Source organism: Sus scrofa, chromosome 9 (genome assembly GCF_054392235.1).
Source record: "Sus scrofa isolate SSC_HxYL_T2T_F1_AM1 chromosome 9, Sscrofa_HxYL_maternal_Yorkshire_Landrace_v2.0, whole genome shotgun sequence".
NCBI classification, from domain to species: domain Eukaryota; kingdom Metazoa; phylum Chordata; class Mammalia; order Artiodactyla; family Suidae; genus Sus; species Sus scrofa.
The window spans coordinates 111907373-111927504 of record NC_139391.1 but is presented as its reverse complement, the minus strand read 5'-3'; the positions used below and the strand labels follow the sequence as shown (position 1 = coordinate 111927504).

The following is a 20132-nucleotide window of genomic DNA, read 5'->3' as shown; positions in this document are numbered from 1 at the left end:
GTGAAAAATTTTTATAAATGGGTATACCTTATAATCTTACCTTTTCTCTTATAAAAATATACCCTAGAGAAACTGGCATCTATGTATAAGAATTTTTATTTTACTATTATTCGTAATAGTTAAACTTTGAAAATCATCGTTTGCACTGGAAAAATGAATAAACTTGAGTTACTAAGTAGACTAGTATACAATATTTAAATTAATTTATCAATATAGATAATTCTGAACACCCTTAAATGAAAAAAACAGGTTTCAGAAGGATACAGTATGATACATACTAAAAGCCTAAGAACATGACAGACTGTGCTATATATTCTTTTATGTGCATACATATGTAATGAAAGTATAAATATATACATTGTAATAATCATTAATTTCAAAATAACATTAGCTTGGGGCAGGGAGGGAGATCAAGGAAAATGAGACTAGGAAGGAAGGGGTATACAGGGACCATCACTTTATTTATTCATCCTTTTTAAAATTTTTATTTTTTAAGACTATTTTTTAAAGTAGTTTTAGGTTCACAGGAAAATTAAGAGCAAAGTATAATTTCTCACATACCCTCATCCCTACACACAAGCCTGTCTCATTATCAACATCCCTCACCAGAGTGCTGCATTTGTTATAATTGGTGAACCTACATTGATATGTCATAATCACGCAAAGTCCATAGTTTATACTAGCGTTACTGTTGGTTTTGTATGTCTATGGGTTTGGACAAACTTATAGTGAATGCCATATCTCCATCAGTATAATATCAAACAATACTTTCATGTGCCTAGAAATCCTCTGCCTATTCATCTCCCTCATCCCAGCCCTCATAATCACTGATCTTATTATTGTCTCTGTATGAATATAATTAATGCTTTTTTCAGAATGTTATCTTGTTGGAATTATACATTATGTGGCCTTTGCAGATTGGCTTCTTTCACTTGCTAGTAAGCATTTAAGTTTCCTCCATGTCTTTTCATGGCTTGATAGATTTTTTTTTAAGTGCTAAATAATTTTCTATTGTATGGAGGTACCACATTTTATTTATCCATCTACCTAGTGAAATATTCTGAGTGCTTTCAAATTTTGGCATTTTGAACAAAAGCTTCATCTGTGTACAGGTTTTTGTCTGAACATAAGTTTCAGCTCTTTGGGGTAAATACCAAAGAGTACAGTTGCTGAATTGTATGGTAAAAGTATGTTTAGTGTATTAAGAAACGACCAAACTGTCTTCCAAAGTAGTTTTACCATTTTGTGTTTATGCTGTCAGTAAAAGAGGGTTTCTGTTGCCCCATATCCTCACCAGCATTTGGTTTTACTGCTGTTCCAGATTTTGGCCATTCTGATAAATATGTACTAGTATCTCAGCGTTGTTTTAAATTGCATTTCCCTGATGATGTATGATGTGGCACATGTCTTCGTATGCTTATTTGCCATCTGTGTATCTGCAAACAAAGGCATTTTTACGTCTTACTTCCCAGTGTATGCCTTTCTTTCCCTCTCTTGCCTTATTGCATTAGCAAGGACTTACACTATAATATTGAAAAGTACTGGTGAGAGGGGACATTCTTACCTTGTACCTAATCTTAAGGGGAACACTTCTCATCATTAAGTATGATGTTAGCTGCATTAATAAATAGTCTTTATTAAGTTAATAAAGTTTCCTTTATACTTAGTTTATTGAAAGTTTTTAACATTAATGGGTGTTGGATTTTGTCAAATGTGACCAAATGTATTGATGTGATCATGTGAAGTTTTTTTGTTTGTTTGTTTTAGCCTATTGATGTGATGAATTACATAAACTGGTTTTCAACTATTGAACCAGGCTTACATACCTGGGGTAAATCCCACTTGGTGATACTGCCAAAACCTTTTTATACATTTTTGGATTTTATTTGCTAATATTTTGTTGAGGATTTTTACATCTCTGTTCATGAGATGTTGTCTGTAGTTTTATTTTCTTGTGTTATCTTTGCCTGGTTTTAGTATTAGGGTAATACTGTTCCCATGAAATGAGTCACAAAATGTTCCCTCTGCTTCTGTCTTCCGAAGAAGGTAGTAGAGAATTGGTATAACATCTTCCTTAAGTGTTTGGTAGATCACATTGGACCCATCTGGGCCTGTGCTTTTGTTTTGGATCACTATTAAGTATTTATTCAACTTCCTTGATAGTTATAGGCCTGTTCCAATTATCTCTTTATTCTTGTATGAACTTTTGCAGATTTCTTTCAAGGAATTGGTCTATTTCATTTGGGTTATCAAATTTGTGGGCATAGAGTTGTTCATAGTATTCCTTTGTCATACTTTCAGTTAACATGGGATCTACACGGTGATATGTTGTCTTTCATTTCTGATATTAGTAATTTGTATCCTCTCCCTTTTTTCCTTAGTTAGCCTGGATATAGGATTAAAAATTTTACTAATCTTTTCAAAGAACCAGCTCTCTGGTTTCATTGATTTTCTCTATTCATTTCCTATTTGCATTGTCACTGGTTTGTGCTGATATCCTTATTATTTCTTTTGTTTCTTTGTCTTCAGTTTACTCTTCCTAGTTTCCTAAGACAGAAACTTAAGTAATTGATTTTAGATCTTTCTATTTTTTTTAAGTAATTGATTTTAGATCTTTCTCTTTTTAAATATATGCTTTCATATCATTAATTACCCTCTTTATTTCTTCTTAACTTTTGAGGAATATTTTTGCATAGTACAGAATCTTAGGCTCTTTTTTTTTTTCTCAACTTTTAAATATTTCATTCTGCTCTCTTCTTGCTTGCACAGTTTCTAAAAAGTTGTATGTAACTCTTTGTTTCTCTATATGTAAAATTTTTTTTTCCTCTGACTTAGGATTTTTTCCTTCTCTTTGATTTTCTTTAATTTGAAAATGATATGCATAAGTTTTGCTTGTTTTTTAGTTTTTTGTTTTTGTTTTTTTTTTTTTAGCATTTATCCAGCTTGAAGGACTCTGAGCTTCATGGATCTGTGTCCTGATCCTTGACATTAGTTTGGGGAAATTCTCAGTCTTTATTGTTTAAAATATTTTTTTCTGTTCCTTTTTCTCATCTCCTTTTTATTTTACCATATGGTATGTTATACCTTTTGTAGTTGTCCCAGAGTCTTTAGATATTTTCTTCTGTTTCATTTTGTTTTAAATACTTTTTGAGGATTGTATCGATAGATCCTTTAGGTCACAGATTCTTCCTCAGCCATGCTCTGTCTACTAAAAAGTCCATCAAAGGCATGCTTCGTTTCTGTTACAGTGTTTTGTTTTGTTTTTTGTTTTTTGGGTTTTTTTTTAATCTCTAGTAGTTCTTTTTGTCTCCTTCACAGGGATTTTCATCTGTTTGCTCTCATTACCCATCTGTTCTTGCATGTCTGCTTTACCCATTAGAGACTTTAGCATGTTAATCTTGAGTGTTTTAAATACCTGGTTTGGTAATCTCAATACCCCTGCTTTGTCTGGTTCTGATGCTTGTTCTTTCTCTTAAAATTGAGTTTTTGACCTTTTGTTATACCTTGCAAGTTGTTCTTTTTTTCTACAGGTACTGCTGTAAATAGGTCTTTAATAATGTAGTGAGATGTGTGGGGAGGGGAAAGCATTTTATGGTGCTATTATTAGGTCTTACTCTTTTAGTGAGCTTATACCTTTGTACTTGGAACTTCACACAGGTTTAAAATTTTCTTCTTCTTCTTTAGGTGGGGAAGGATGACTAGAGTGGGCTGGGGTTGGTTATTTCCTTTCCCAACTCAGTTAGGATCTGATAACACCCTAGCAGGTAAGGTTCTCATTAGTTTTCATTAATTCTCCGGAGACTAGGCCTTGTTAAGAAAAGAGTGCTCTCTGCTCTTAAAAAAAAATAAAATAAAATAAAATTAGGGAGTTCCTGTTGTGGATCAGCAGAAAATGAATCTGACTAGTATCCATGAGGATTCAGGTTCGATCCCTGGCCTCACTTGACAGGTCAGGGATCCGACATTGCCATGAGCTATGGTGTAGGTCACAGATGCTGCTTGGATCCCGAGTTGCTGTGGCTGTGGCATAGCCTGGCAGCTGTAGTTCCTATTTAACCCTCAGTCTGGGAACTCGCATATGCCACAGGTGTGGCCCTAAAAAAAAAAAAAAGAAAAAAAAAATTGAACTACATACAGCAGTTCCACTCCTGGGTTATCCAAAAGAAAATGAAAATACTAATTTGAAAGATATATGCACCTCTATATCTGTAGCAGCATTATTTATAATAGCCAAGATATGGAAACAGCCTAAGTGCTCATCAATATATGAATCAATAAACAAAAAGTGATATGCAGTGGAGTATTACCCATAAAAAGAATAAACTTTTGCCATTTATGGCAAAATAGATGGCTCTAGAGGTATTAGGCTAAGAGGTATTAGGCTAAGTGAAATAAGTCAGACAGAGAAAGATAAATACTGTACAATTTCACTTACGTATAGTCTCTAAAACAAAACAAATGAACATAACAAGACAGAATGAGAATCATAGATACACAGAACAAACACATGGTTGCTAGATGGGAAGTAGTTAGGGGAAGGAGAGAGATAGGTTAAGGGATATTAAGAGGTACAAATTTCCAGTTAAAAAACAAATGAATCATGGGTATGAAATGTACAGTGTGGGAAATACAGTCAATAATTATTTAATGTTTTTGTATGGTGACAGATAGTCACTAGGCTTATGGTGACCATTTTGGATATGTAGTAGTATATGTTATATACCAGGAACGAATGTAATATTGTAGGTCAATTATACTTCAAAAACAAATAGATACACTCAGAAAAAATTAGATTTGTGGTTGCCAGAGGTAGAGGGGAGGGGAAGAGGGAATTGGATAAAGGCCATCAAAAGCTATAAAATTCCAGTTATAAGATATGTAAGTACTAGGAATATCATGTGTAGCGTGATGAACATAATTAACACTGCTGCTGTGTGTTATATATAAAAGTTGTTAAGAGAGCAAATCCTAAGAGTACTCATAACAAGGAAAAACATTTTTTTTTTCCAAAAAAGAAAAGAACAAGAGTACTCTGGTGTATATCAAAATGATTTCCCCCATGCTCCTGCTGGGAGCCTGAGGGGATTTTTCTTCATTATTCATCATGTAACCTAGCTGAACCTTTGAAGGTAAAGCTCACAATACTGTGGGATCCTCTTTTGCTTATTTAACTCTCAGAGTTGTCCACACTGAGCTCTAGCAATTCATTAGTTACAGTTCAGGTCTTCCCACCTTGACACTGGTTCCCACAGCATTTTCCGGGGGAGGCTTTGCTCTGGTGAGGAGCTATTCCCACCTGAGACAATTGTATATTGTTTTAGTATTAGCTCTCTGGTCCATGTACACTTTTCCTTAGTATTCCTTGTACAGCATTGCAAATAATTTTAAGAATTAATTAGACCTAGTTTTGAACAGTAATTATTATTATTATTTTTTTTTCTTGTCATGGCTGCACCTGTGGCATATGGAAGTTCCCGGGCTAGGGGTTAAATCAGAGCTGCAGCTGTAGACTTATGACCATAGCCATAGCAACACTGGATCTGAACTGCATCTATGACCTATGCTGCAGCTTGCAGCAATACCAGATCCTTACCTACCAAGTGAAGTCAGGGATCAAACTGTATCTTCACGGATACAGTTCTCAACTCTCTGAGCCACAATGGTAACTCTGGAATTACTCATATTTTTAAAGCCAATGTCTCTCTCCTTTATATGTCTCTTTTCTTATTGCTTTCCACTATTATCAGAGTAAAGAATAATACCATCACTTTACTAAAGGAATATGTAGTTCTTTTCTAAAGTTGGAGTTGTGGAAAAATTAGAATGAAAAGCTTACAAACATAGCTTCTTGTTTTCTTGATTCTTGCCCTCTGTAAAAGCAGGATAGACTAGTCATTACTGGGCTCTTGTACTGCCTGGTTTTTAAGCTTAATTTGGATTGAAATGTATGCTTTTCAGTTTGAGTTTAAAATTGCTTCTTTTTATGTTGAAACATTTCAAATCTGTACAAATAGTTGTGTGTATCTCTTATATCCAGTAACATTCTCAGGCATCACTGTCACTCAAGAAATTTCACATCGATAGGTTAATATTATTTTAGCATGTAATCCTAGTCAGTATTTTTTAGTTATTTTCACAAAATATTCTTTATATCTGCTTTTCCTCCTCCCAACTTGAGCCAGTCAGCAATTACGCTTTTCTGTTGGTTATCTTGTCTCTGCTCTCCTTTAATCCAAAACAACCCTGCTGCCTTTTTTTGCCTTTTAAGGCATAAACACGTTTGGAGAGCCCCACAATCTGAATTTGTTTCTTCATGATTTCATTCAGGGTGAACAAACTGGTAAGATGATAATGTTGTATATTTCTCATTACATCATAGCAGGAAGCACCAAAATTATGTCAATTTGTCTCATTATTGCTTATTGGTTATTATGGTGTATGCCAGATTGCTTCTTATAAAAACTACTCTTTCCTTTGTAATAAGTAAGTAATTTGTGGTCGTATTTTGATAGACCATGTGAATATCCTGTTCTCCGTAACATTTTACCCAGTGTTTTAGTGTCCAGTGATAATTTTTCCCTCAATTATTTACTAGTTAGCAGTTATAAAGTGATGATTTGCTTTTTTCTAATTTTGTCATTCCTTCTGCTTTTATTAACTGACACTCTTCTGTAAGCATCAGTTCCCACACTTTTTAATCAACTAGTATATTATAGACCATTGTCATCATTATTATTTTGGACGGGGATTCCCATTTGTCTCTTTTAAAAAGAATTTTTTATTGTAGTTGATTTACAATGTTCTCTCAGTTTCTGCCATACAGAAGTGACCCAGTTACACGTGTACATACATTCTTTTTCTCAATTACCCTCTGTCATGTTCCATCCCAAGTGATTGGCTATAGTTCCCTGCCTGTTTGTCTTTGAACATGTATTTTGTTCTCTGGTGCAATATATACCAGGTTCATCTTCTGTTTTTTTTTTTTTGTCTTTTTTTTTTTTGTTGTTGTTGTTGCTATTTCTTGGGCCGCTCCCGCGGCATATGGAGGTTCCCAGGCTAGGGGTTGAATCGGAGCTGTAGCCACCGGCCTACGCCAGAGCCACAGCAACGCGGGATCCGAGCCGCGTCTGCAACCTACACCACAGCTCACGGCAACGCCGGATCCTTAACCCACTGAGCAAGGGCAGGGACCGAACCCGCGACCTCATGGTTCCTAGTCGGATTCGTTAACCACTGCGCCACGACGGGAACTCCTCATCTTCTGTTTTCACTGCTCCAGATAGGGAATCACTTTTTTTTTTTTTTTCCCAATGAGGTTTTTTTTTTTTTTTTTTTTCCAATGAGTTTCTTTTATTGGGGAATGGTGCCATGGATTTCAAAATTTGGGTATTAAGAATACTCTTTTCTATTAAAGAGTTGTCATTTCTCTCTTTTTAGAGAACAGAATTGGCAAATACGTCTAATTCCCATTACGTATTTGTATCTTTATTCAGTTGATACTGAAAGCCTTGGTTTGTACCATTCTAAAATATAGCTAAACTAGTTTCAGCATTACTTTCAAGCAACACATCTATTAAGTACCATGTAATACTCTGTTACAATTCTTTTTTCACCTAAATATATCTTACTAAAGTCAGGATTCTGCAAATTAAAATTACTTGAATTAATTATTTTCCCATGCGTGGTTGTATTATTAATTTGACCATTAGTTTTATGTGTTTCTGTATTTTTTGTATTAAATTATAGTTTGTTTTTTTCATTCTTTCAAAATTTAAATTTATCTTGAAATATGTAAAACACTTATGTGGTCCAGAGACTTACCACTTCTGTCCATGTTCCTTTCACCCGGAACTGTCTTCCACCACCCCAGCTCCCCCTTCTAGGAAACCCTTTTCATTCATTCTGTTCTCCGTATTATCTTTGCTGGCTATAGTGTGTGTGTGTCTGTGAGAGAGAGAGACAGAGGGAGAGAGAGATATCTTATGTCCCTTCCTTAAACACAAAAAGTTAAATTTTTTTTTATTATATCACTCAAAAGAAATTCTTATTTCTTGAAATTCCTATTGTGGCTCAGCGGGTTAAGAACCCAACATCATGTCTGTTAGGTTGCAGGTTCGATCCCTGGGCTCGCTCAGTGAGATAAGGTTCCTGCCTTGCTGTGGCGTAGACTGGCAGCTGTAGCTCCAATTCCACTGCTAGCCTGGGCACCTCCATATGCCATGTGTACAGTCATTTAAAAAAAAAGAAAGAAAGAAAAGAAATTATTATTTCATCAAAAAGGAACTTCTCAGTTTTTAGCCTTCATGTGCTTTTTGTAATATATACTTTGTTATGTTTGGAAATTTTTGTTTTTCATGGTTCTTTTTGTCACATAAACAGGGGGTCCTGGACGATCTACGATGCCAACGCCAGGAAACACTGCAGTGTTTCGTGCTTCCCTCTGGACCAATATGGAGAAACTTGTGGATCATATTTTTACTGTTTGTGGCCAGGTAGATATTTTAGAGATTTCAAAAACCATTAATTACAGGTTAATTCCTGGTTATTCTAAGTTGTATGACCTTGGGCATGTTTCTTAAAAATCTCTAAGCATTCAGATTACCGATGCTAGCTGATTATAATGTTTGTAAGAGTGGTAGCAAAATGCTTTTTTCCTTACTCTTTCTAATGCCAATGCTTTGTACTTATTTCATTTGAAAATACTCCATTATATACATTATCTCTCTCTTTTCCTTTTTTAGGTACAACATCTACAAAAAATATTAGCCAAGAAGAGAGATCCTGTCTCTCACATTTGTTTCATTGAAGAAATAGTTAAGGTATGTTTAAATGGAAATATTATCTCTTTATTGAAGAATTCAGGAAGATACTGAACCAGTGTTGTGTTTCTATCTTACATAGAAGCTACATATCAAATAGCTAAAGGGAAATAAATGTCTTGACAGCCACAAGTTTTCATTGCATGCTTGTTTATTGAGTAAATGCTAGCTAATACTATTTATAGACTAATTTCTGAAGTGCGTATTGTAATTTCACATTTTCTGTCATATAAATGATTTATTGTAAAAGTTTTTTGAAGTCCCAATAGAGTAAGATGAAAAATTTTGTCATTTAAGAGGTTTTTTTATTGGTTGTTATATTGTCTTATAAAGTCTTCTCTGAAGATGGTAGGATCCACTCAGTTAATTATTCCTATAAAGCACATTGCTATATTAATTTTTCATTTTCTAAAGTCTGCCTTCTGTTATCTACCAATCTACTGCCTCATAGGGCACAAAAATTCCTTCTATGCATAGAAATCTTTGAGTCTACAGTTTATTGATTCATTTTTATGTTTTTGATAATGATGACTGGAACAGCTAATTATTTTATTCATCATTAAATCTTGTGTGTGTGTGTGTGTGTGTGCTTTTTGAGCCACACCCGTGGCATATGGAAGTTCCCAGGCCAGAGGTCAAATCAGAGCTACAGCTGCTGGCCACAGCCACACAGGATCCAAACTGCATCTTTGACCTACACAACAGCTCATGGTACTGCCAGATCCCCGACCCACTCGAACCCGCATCCTCATGAATACTTTCGGATTCATTTCCACTGCGCCACAACGAGTTTGCGCCAAACTCCAGGTTTCCAGCATCCTGGTGTAGATAGTTTCCTTTGTAGTTCATTTTGAAATATATTATTTCCTGTGTTGGGGATCTCTAAAACCACCCCCAAGTTTGGTGATTTGTTAGGAGGAGTCACAGCACTCAATACATAGTCCTGCTTGTGGCTGTAATATATTATAGTGAAAGTATATGAAGCAAGTTAGAGGAAGACAAATACTGGATGATTTAACTTATATGGGAATCTAAAAAACAAAACAAATGAACAAACGTAAGAAAATAGAAATCAAGTTAAAGTTACAGAGAACAGATAGGTGGTTGCCAGAGGGAAGGGAGGAGAGAAGAAGAGAAGGGAGATTAAAGATACAGACTTCTAGTTGCAGAGTAAATGAGTGATGGCTATGAGATATACAGTTTGAGGAATATAGTCAATAATTATGTAATATCTTTGTGTGGTGACATATCATGGTGATTATTGTTAATCATACAGAAATACCGAATCATTGTGTTGTGCAACAGTAACTAACATAGTGTTTTAGGTCAGTTATATGGCAAAAACAGACAAACTGAAAAAGAGCTCAGATTTTTGGTTACCAGAGACAGGGTTGGGAGTGGGGTAAGGTGAGAGGATATTGAATGAAGGCAGTCAGAAGGTACAAACTTCCAATGTCAAGATAAATAAATGCTAGGGATAAAATGTGTAGCATGATGAATATAATTAACACTGCTCTATGTTAGATGTGAAGGTTGTTAAGAGAGCAAATCCTAAGAGTTTTCACCACAAAGAATTTTTTTTTCTGTTTTTTTAATTCTGTATCTATGTGAGATGCTGGATGTTCACTAAACTTATTGTGATAGATGGTGTATGTAAGTCAAATCATTATGCTGTGTACCTGAAACTCATACAGTGCTACATGTCAGTTATATCTCAATAAAAACTGGAAGAAAAAAAGTATCTGGGAGTTCCCATTGGGGCTCAGGGTAAACAAACCCGACTAGTATCCATGAGGATGCGGGATTGATCGCTGGCCTTGCTCAGTGGGCTAAGGATCCTATGTTACCTGTTGGTGTAGATGGCAGATGCAGCTCAGATCCTGCATTGCAATGGCTGTGGCGTAGGCTGGCCTGGCCACTGCAGCTCTGATTTGACCCCTAGCCTGGAAACTTTCACATGTTGCTGGTGCAGCCCTAAAAAGAAAAAAAAAGAAAAAGTATCTGAACCAGAATCAACATAGGGTAGGTACATAGGGTGAAGTCTGAAGGAAACACTAAATGCAAGCTTCTAAGAGTCCTCTCCTACTAGAGTTAGGACACACTTAATTCTTCCTCCAGTAGGTTGTGACAGCATTTGTGGAACACTGACTTCCATAGACGCTCACCTTGAGCCTGAGAGCACTAATAGCAGATCTTCATTTTTATGGGCAAGCAGCTACACATGGTAATATCGCTCATTTCTTCTGGCTGTGGCCATCTTTCTACCCAAATTCTTTGCATCTTTATATGGAGTGGCTTGATTGCAGGCTTTTACTATCTAATTCCTTGTATATGTTTTTATTTGTTTTCAATAGTTTACTTAATATTCTGTTAACAACATAACAATTATAATGAAACCATTATATTCAAGAGTCTAAAGCAAAGATTAAAAATAACACGCCATTTAAAGAGACTTTTGTTTGTTATAATTATTTCATTGGGCAAAGTTTCTACATAAAACCCGTGTATCAATTCTTGTCAAAAATCAGAGTGAATGAAGACTGGCAACTTATATGGGCCAGGTTTTTAAAGTGTGTGAATTATAACTGATTAAAAAGATTTATTAGGACTAGGGATATATGCTTTCATTTCATTCATCCTTTTTATTTACTTACAAAATCTTATTTAAAATAAAACCAATAAAAATTACTTTTTCACACTGTTTTTTAAGAATGTAGTCATATGCAACACACATAAATATTTAGATTTATAAATTTTAAAATAACTTTACAGTTTAGTTGATACTGTTTTTTGTTAATTTTGCTTGTTTTTTTTGTTGTTGTTTTTGTTTTTTTGTGGTTTTTTTTTGGCTTTTTAGGGCCACACCCACAGCATATGGAGGTTCCCAGACTAGGGGTCAATTTAGACCTATAGCTGCTGGTCTACCCAACAGTCACAGCAACACCAGATCCAAGCTCCATTCGTGACCTACACCATAGCTCATGGCAACTCCAGATCCTTAGCCCACTGAGAAAGGCCAGGGATCAAACCTGTGTCCTCATGGATACTAGTCAGATTCCTTTTCCCTGGGCCATGAAAGGAACTCCTGATAATTTTTTTAAGGTAATATTTATTAATAAAAATTTAGTCCTTCTTGGGGCTTGGGGTTCATTGTTCTCATCTGTATTCAGAAACAATCAATGTTTTTTAAAAAGTCCAAAATAACTTTTGACTCCATATATTTGGGAATTCCAGGGCAAGAAAAAAGTAAAAAAAAACTCTAGGAAAAATATCCATTATAAATTGCAAAGACAGCACATAAATTTTAGTATATTCACTATAATTTCTTCAAATAGTCTCTTTCATTATTATAAAGCTGTAAACACATACTCTTGCTAATTATATGATAAACAACAATGTAAGAATGTTATTTGGTTGAAATAGTTATCAATGACAGGAAAACCTTTGTAAAAAAATTAAAAAGTGTAGGATTTTTACGATGATTTGAGGCCCTAAGTAATGATCCTTAAGATCTTTAGAAAAATTTAAACTTGAAAAGGTGATGACATGTATCAGGTGTCTTGGGTCATTGAAGGTCAATATCTAGACCAAGAGCCTCTTGTAATTTCTTTTTGAAGAAAAGGTTATAAACAGAATGTTTTTACACTATTAGTTTTTTTTGCAGCTTTACAGTTTTTAAGGATATTTCCTGGTACTGAAATTTCTTTGTGATTTAGTGGTTTAGTTTTTTTTTTTTTTTTGTCTTTTTGTCTTTTTTGTTGTTGTTGTTGTTGTTGTTGTTGTTGTTGTTGCTATTTCTTGGGCTGCTCCTGCGGCATATGGAGGTTCCCAGGCTAGGGGTTGAATCGGAGCTGTAGCCACCGGCCTACGCCAGAGCCACAGCAACACAGGATCCGAGCCGCGTCTGCAACCTACACCACAGCTCACGGCAACGCCGGATCGTTAATCCACTGAGCAAGGGCAGGGACCGAACCTGCAACCTCATGGTTCCTAGTCGGATTCGTTAACCACTGCGCCACGACGGGAACTCCAGTAGTTTAGTTTTTTAAATCTTTGAATATATTAAAAAAAAAAAAATCAGGGAGTTCCCGCCGTGGCTCAGTGATTAGCAAATCTGACTGGGGACCATGGGGTATGGGTTTGATCCCTGGCCTTGCTCAGTGGGTTGAGGATCCCACGTTGCTGTGGCTCTGGAGTAGGCTGGCGGCTGCTGCTCCATTTGGACCCCTAGCCTGGGGATCTCCATGTGCTTCGGGTGCGGCCCTAGAAAAGGCAAAAAGAAGTGTTCCCGTCGTGGCGCAGTGGTTAACGAATCCGACTAAGAACCATGAGGTTGCGGGTTTGATCCCTGGCCTCACTTAGTGGGTTAAGGATCTGGCATTGCTGTGAGCTGTGGTGTAGGTTGCAGACGTGGCTTGGACCCAAGTGGCTGTGGCTGTGGCATAGGCCGGGAACCTCCATATGCCGTGGGTGCGGCCCCAGAAAAGGCAAAAAGACAAAAAAAAAAAAAAAAAAAAATTAAAACAGCGTAAATAATTCAAAATAAAATGATTTAGAATTTGTCATATGCTTTCTATAGTATTTATTTAGAAATTAATGCTTTGTTTTCCTAGAAAGATGATTTGTAGCAAATACCTTTTTATCAGATTGCAGTCTACCAGAAAAAGTTCATTTTTTAAAAATTTTGTAGGAGTATAGGTGACTTACAGTGTTGTGTTAATTTAAGGTGTACAGCAAAGTGAATCAGTTATATATATATACATATATACATTTATTTTCAGATTCTTCAGAAAAAATTTTTTAATTTATTTATTACATTTTTATAAGGAAAAGTCCATATTTTGAAATTCACTGAAAGCTCAGTTAACAGATATTTTCTTTTGGTTTATAATATTAATATAAACAAACTTACACTATTAAATCATGTCGGGTAGGAAAGTTAGAAATTCATTTTCCAGGTTTCTTTGTTTTTAAGCCATTTGATTCTTTTTTTTTTTTTTTTTTTTTTCAAAAAATCCTCTGGTTCTTTATTTTAATTACAGTTAATTACCAATATATTAGTTTCAGGTATACAAAATAGTGATTTTTAAAATGAATTTACTGTATTCAAAGTTATAAAATAATAAGCCATTTGATTCTAATGTTTCTGTAATTCACTGTAAAACGGGATGGAACTTAACTTCTTGCCAACTTATTTTCAAAAAAAACTTACTTTGCATTTTCCTTTGTTAAATGCTTTTTACAATTATTACTCTTTTATTGTACTTAAGTACCTACAGATTTCTTTTAAAATTAATGGACTTTATTTTTTATCTTTATTTTTATTTTTTGTCTTTTTGCCTTTTCTAGGGCCACTCCTGTGACATATGGAGGTTCCCAGGCTAGGGGTCGAATTGGAGCCGTAGCCACCAGCCTGTGCCAGAGCCCCAGCAACTTGGGATCCGAGCCGAGTCTGTAACCTACACCACAGCTCACGGCAATGCTGGGTCCTTAACCCACTGAGCAAGGCCAGGGATTGACCCCGAAATCTCATGGTTCCTAGTCGGATTTGTTAACCACTGAGCCACGACGGGAACTCCTGGACTTTATTTTTTAGAGCAACTTAAGTTTTACACAAAAATGAACAGAAAATATGATTTATTTATTAGGTTATTATAACATCTGTTATTCATTATGCAAAACATAACTGTACAACACAATGAGCTAATCCTAATATAAATTATGGACTTTAGCTATCAATAATACATCAATCATGGTCCATCAGTTGTAACAAATGCACCGCATCAGTGCAAGCTGCTTACTGCATTATGCAAATGCGTAATTTCTTGTATCATCATTATAGTATCATACAAAAGAGGTTCAGTAGTTTCATTTCTTTGAAAATCCTCTATACTCTTCCTGTTCATCCTTCACCTACTGATCTCCTTAACCCCTGGCAACCACTGATTTTTTTCTTTCTTTCTTTTTTTTTTTTTTTTTTTTTGCTTTTTAGGTCCACTCCTGGCGCACATGGAAGATACCAGGCTAGGGGTCGAATTGGAGCTACAGCTGCAGGCCTACACCACAGCCATAGCAATGCAGGATCCAAGCCATGTCTGCGACCTATACCACAGCTCACAGCAACGCCAGATCCTTAACCCACTGTGTGAGGCCAGGGATCGAATTTGTTTCCGCTGTACCACACTGGGAACTACCCCCACTTTTTACTGGCTTTAGACTTTTGTCTTTTCCAGAGTATCGTATAATTAGAATCATTTAGTAAGTTGTCTTTTCGTACTGGTTTCTCTCATTTAGTAATATGCATTTAAGGTTCTTTCGTGTCTTTTCATTGCATAATTGCTTATTTCTTTTTATCACTGAATAGTATTTCATTATATGAATGTACCTAGTTTGTTCACCCATTCACCTGTTGAAGGACATGTTGCTTCCATTTTTTGGCAGTTGTGAATAAAACTGCTGTAAACATTCATGTGCAGGTTTTTGTGTGGACATAAATTTGAGCTCATTTGAATAAATACTAAGGACTGTGATTACTGTGTTTTAGACTATGTTTAGCTTTGTAAGAAATGGCCAAACACGGAGTTCCCGTCGTGGCGCAGTGGTTAACGAATCCGACTAGGAACCATGAGGTCACGGGTTCGATCCCTGCCGTTGCTCAGTGGGTTAATGATCCGGTGTTGCCGTGAGCTGTGGTGTAGGTCGCAGACGCGGCTCGGATCCCATGTTGCTGTGGCTCTGGCGTAGGCCGGTGGCTACAGCTCCGATTCTACTCCTAGCCTGGGAACCTCCATATGCCGCGGGAGCGGCCCAAAGAAATAGCAAAAAAGACAAAAAAAAAAAAAAAAGAAAAAAAGAAATGGCCAAACAGTCTCCCATCATGACTGCATCATTTTGCATTCTCACCAGCAGAGAAACAGAATTCGCGTTGTTCCACATCTTCACTAGCATTTGGTATTGTCAGTGTTTGGGGCTTTAGCTATGCTAATAAATATGTACTGCTATCTCATTGATTTGATTTGTATTTCCTTATGGATTTTTAAAAGATTATGTTTATGGGGAAAATTCGATTAGTTAAATTTCTAAGACTTTATCTGTAGGAGAATGAACGGACTGCCTTGCCATGCTCATTATTTAATATTCAATTGTTAAAGTTGATTCGGTGCTTAAAATATCTTAAAATATTCTGGAATAATTTTTATTAAGTGTAGTTATTTTTAGCATTTGGACTGCCAAATATGTGAAAGGTCACCTTTCTGAATACCTGTTCAAGTAGTGTTAAAGGCAGGATAGTACGGTGATTAAGAACTGGCTCCTTGAGCCTTAGTATCAATCAGAGCTAAGATTTCCTTCATTGATTCTGCAACCATGAGTAGGTTCTGTAATCTTTCAGAATGTCAAATATCAAATGAAGATGATAATTCTACCCTTAGATCTGATGTATTCTGAGGGAAAGTTAGATAATGGAAATTTAATTCAGAGATTGGCTCAGTAATCATGATTATTATTTTAATTGTTCTTTTTAATCTTTGAAACTTTTATTCAAAGGTCACAAATAGACTGTAAGGTAATAAAGAACCCTACCATGTGAGAAAGTCAGTTGTTTTAATGGTTTTAATAAAATGATACTCATGTTGAGATTCAGAAATTAAGAAGTCATGCTTCCTTAAGACAGTATCAAGGATTTACTGTCAGTGTTTCATGGTTGTATGTCTCACTTTACTAAGGAATCATGAGTTTATGATCTAACATTTGGTAATTTTATAGTCATGAAAACAATGAAAATGATTTTCCTTCATTCTGTGAGGTCTTGTGAGAATTGTTAAATTACTGTTCTTTTATTAGGACAAAAAACGTATTTACTTTAAAAACTTCATTTTTGAAGATAATACTGCCTAATCTGCCTTGCTGTTTTTAAGATGTCTGATTTCAGATGATAGAATTCATAGTCTAATCATAGTAATGTACAAAAGGAGAAAAAATGATCCTACATGATGATAGTTTCTGGAATGCTTTATAAGTTCAGAAGGTTTTATAGTAGATGTTCATCATGTTATAAAGAGTACTTAAGATGTAAAGAGGGCGTAAATGGATTGAGTATAAAATAAAACTGGGCCAATTATATCAGGTATAACAAATCTTAAGAGAATAGTTTTGATGTAGAGCCTTTCAAAAGTTTTTCCTTAATTAAGAAAACTGATGCTACTTCTGCTTAATTTAATAAATGCTCTAACTTGTAAGTTTAGCCCATTATTTCCTGTTCATACTGTAATTTGAAAAACACACCTTTATGCCTGTCAGTCATATTAATTGCTTATGGCATTTAAACATGGGATATACTTTTTTCCCTTTTCCATATTATATTTTCCAAAGCTTACTTAAATGGAAAAATGGATTCATTTTATTTATTTTTATTTTATTTTTATTGTAGTTGATTTATAGTATTCTGTCAATTTCTGTTGTACTCACTTAATTTATTTATTTATTTTTTGGCTTTTGTCCTTTTAGGGCTGCACCCATGGCATATGGAGGTTCCCAGGCTAGGGATCTAATCGGAGCTATAGCTGCCAGCCTACGCCAGAGCCACAGCAAGACCAGAGATCGAACCCACAAACTCATGGTTCCTAGTTGGATTTGTTTCCGCTGCGCCATGACGGGAACTCCTCATTTCATTTTAAATTAGTTTTTAGACATCAAAAATTCAGTTTTGGTATTTTTTAAAACCAGTTAAAAGTTCTAGTATCACTATGTAATTATCAATACTATATGTAACACTTTGTTTGAAAGTGAGTGTAGCAAATTATTGACAAATTATTCAAGATCCACACATTGGAAAAAGGTTGTGGATTCTCATCTGTAGAATTAAGCCAATTTAGCTGTATGTGGGAGTATAGATATGATACTTTCATTTTCTAAGCCAGCAATTTTTATCATCGAACAGAATCTTGTAATCATGTGTGTAGGATGTATTAGGCTTTATTTGGAATGTGTTCAGCATTTTGAGCAGCTATAGTACTAAGAAGAATTTTAACTATGAAAAAGAATGTGATTTCTTTTGCCCTTTTAGACGTTTCAAATGATTGGGTAATAGTACATAGGACTCAGAAAAAAATTTAGAACAGCCAAATATGAAATCTTTAATATTATGAGAAAAATGTTTAACTATTTATCAGTGGCATTTTGATTTACAAGATCAGGTAGCAATAAGCCAGTTACATTTCTAAGTCACATCCTATCAATAAACAGTTGTATCCATATGTGTTAGAAGATTTTCACTTTACCAGTATGGGGACTAGTTTTCGTTTTTGTTTTTGTTTTTAATTAAAGCATAGTTGATTTACAAGGTTGTGCCATTGGGGGCTATTTATTTTTAAAGGCTCTCATCCTGCTGTAAAACAAATTTTAGATGTTAGAAAAGCATAATTTTTAATATGCTCTCGGCTTTGAAAAAAGTAAGAAAATCTCTGAGGGGCCTATACATACATAGATATCCATAAGCGGATAGAGTAGTTGAAACTGCAGTGGAGATTTGTGAGCTCTAAGTCATTGCAAAAGCCGGAGTTGCCCTGGGGTCACATGCCCACATCAGCAATGGTCTCTGGCCACTGGGCGCTGGGGCTCTACTGTGATGGAGGAATCTTGCATTAAACTGAGACCTGTGACTGTGGCTCACATGTTCCTTGGTTGGTAACAGTACCAACAGTACCTACTCCCACGAGAAATAAACACAGATCCTCTGTAGAAGAAGCATTTCTAGTTTTTGCTATCAGAATTCTCCACATGTTAAGGTCAGCCAACTATGATCTCACAGTTAAAAATCACCAGTCCTATAAATAAACTAGAAGCTATGATCGAGAGTCACCAGGAAAAATAAAGACAATGAAAAACAGGTTTTAGATTCCTAAAGAACTTCTGAAGGACATTATGGATTTCAGATGTTAGAATTTAGCAATAAAGAATCTAAAATATCTGTATACATTTTAGAAGTAAAGAATGGAATAAAAAGTGAGAAACAAATGACTTAAGAAATGACGAGGTAGGTCAAAGAAGAACCAAGTAGAACATTTAGAAATTAAAAATAAAATCATTGAGGGAGTTCCCCTTGGGGCTCAGCACGTTAGGAACCCAACTAGTATCTATGAGGATGCAGGTTAAATCCCTGGCCTTGCTCAGTAGGTTAAGCTTCCAGCATTGCCTTGACCTATGGTGTAGGTCGCAGCTTAGATCCCAATGTTGCTATGGCTGTGGCGTAGGCCGACAGTTGCAGCTCCGATTTGACCCCTAGCCTGGGAACTTCGTTATGCCACAGTTGAGGCCCTAAAAAGCAAAAACAAAGTAATAAATAAATAAAATCATTGAAATAAAATTTCAGCAGATAGGTTAAATGGATATTTTATATTATTAGCAGAAATTAGCAGCCTGGCATATATAATTGATTAAATTATTCAGAATGCAGCGTTAAAAAAGAAGGAAAAAAAAGAGGAGTTCCTGTCCTGGCACAGTGGTTAATTAACGAATCTGACTAGGAACCATGAGGTTGCAGGTTCAATCCCTGGCCTTGCTCAGTGGGTTAAGGATCCAGCATTGCCATGAGCTGTGGTGTAGGTTGCAGGCGCAGCTCGGACCTGGCGTTGCTGTGGCTGTGGTGTAGGCCGGCAGCTACAGCTCTAATTAGACCCCTATCCTGGGAATCTCCATATGCCACAAGCGCAGCCCTAGGGAAGATGAAAAAAAAAGAGACAAAAAAAAAAAAGAAAGAAAGAAAGAAAAAAGAAAAGAGTATGGAAAAAACAAGAGCTTAAAAATTTTGGAGGATTGGGAATTCCTGTCGTGGCTCAGCAGTAACGAACCCAACTGGTATCATTGACGACGTGGGTTCAATCCCTGGCCTCACTCAGTCAGTTTAGGATCTGTCATTGCCATGAGCTGTGATGTAGGTTGCAGATGCAGCTTGAATCCTGCTTTGGTGATACAGGATTCAAGCTACAAGCTGTAGCTGTGTAGGCCAGCAGCTATAGCTCCAATTCAACCCCTACCCCTACCCACGTGCCATGGGTGCAGCCCTAAAAAAAGACCAAAAAAAAAAAAAAAAATCTGGAGGATTGAATGAGGCTTTACCATAAGGCTAATTAGAAAAAGAAAGCTAATTTAAAACAACAAAATGGGGCCTCTGCTGTCATGAATGGAGCTTATATTCTAGTGGTTGTTCCAAGTTTTAAATGAGATAATATCTGGTATCGCTTATTACATAATGGACATTCAGAAAACGTTAATTCTCAGTTAAGTTTCAAATATATTTCTAGAGTGTAGGCACTT

At 35.8% G+C, this 20132-nt stretch overlaps 1 protein-coding gene across 4 annotated transcripts in view; it reads left to right on the top strand.

The window, feature by feature from the left end:
* The window catches only part of COG5 (component of oligomeric golgi complex 5), a 277016-nt gene that overhangs the window by 151379 nt on the left and 105505 nt on the right, over window positions 1–20132 (top strand). For all 4 annotated transcript variants that reach the window (XR_014816125.1, XR_014816126.1, XM_021102595.2 and 1 more), the window contains exons 9-10: window positions 8380–8492; window positions 8742–8819. Coding sequence is in view for 2 of the 4 variants with exons in the window: in XM_021102595.2 (XP_020958254.2) it covers window positions 8380–8492; window positions 8742–8819 (191 nt within the window). In the remaining 2 variants the exon portion in view is untranslated. The remainder of the gene's footprint in view (window positions 1–8379; window positions 8493–8741; window positions 8820–20132) is intronic.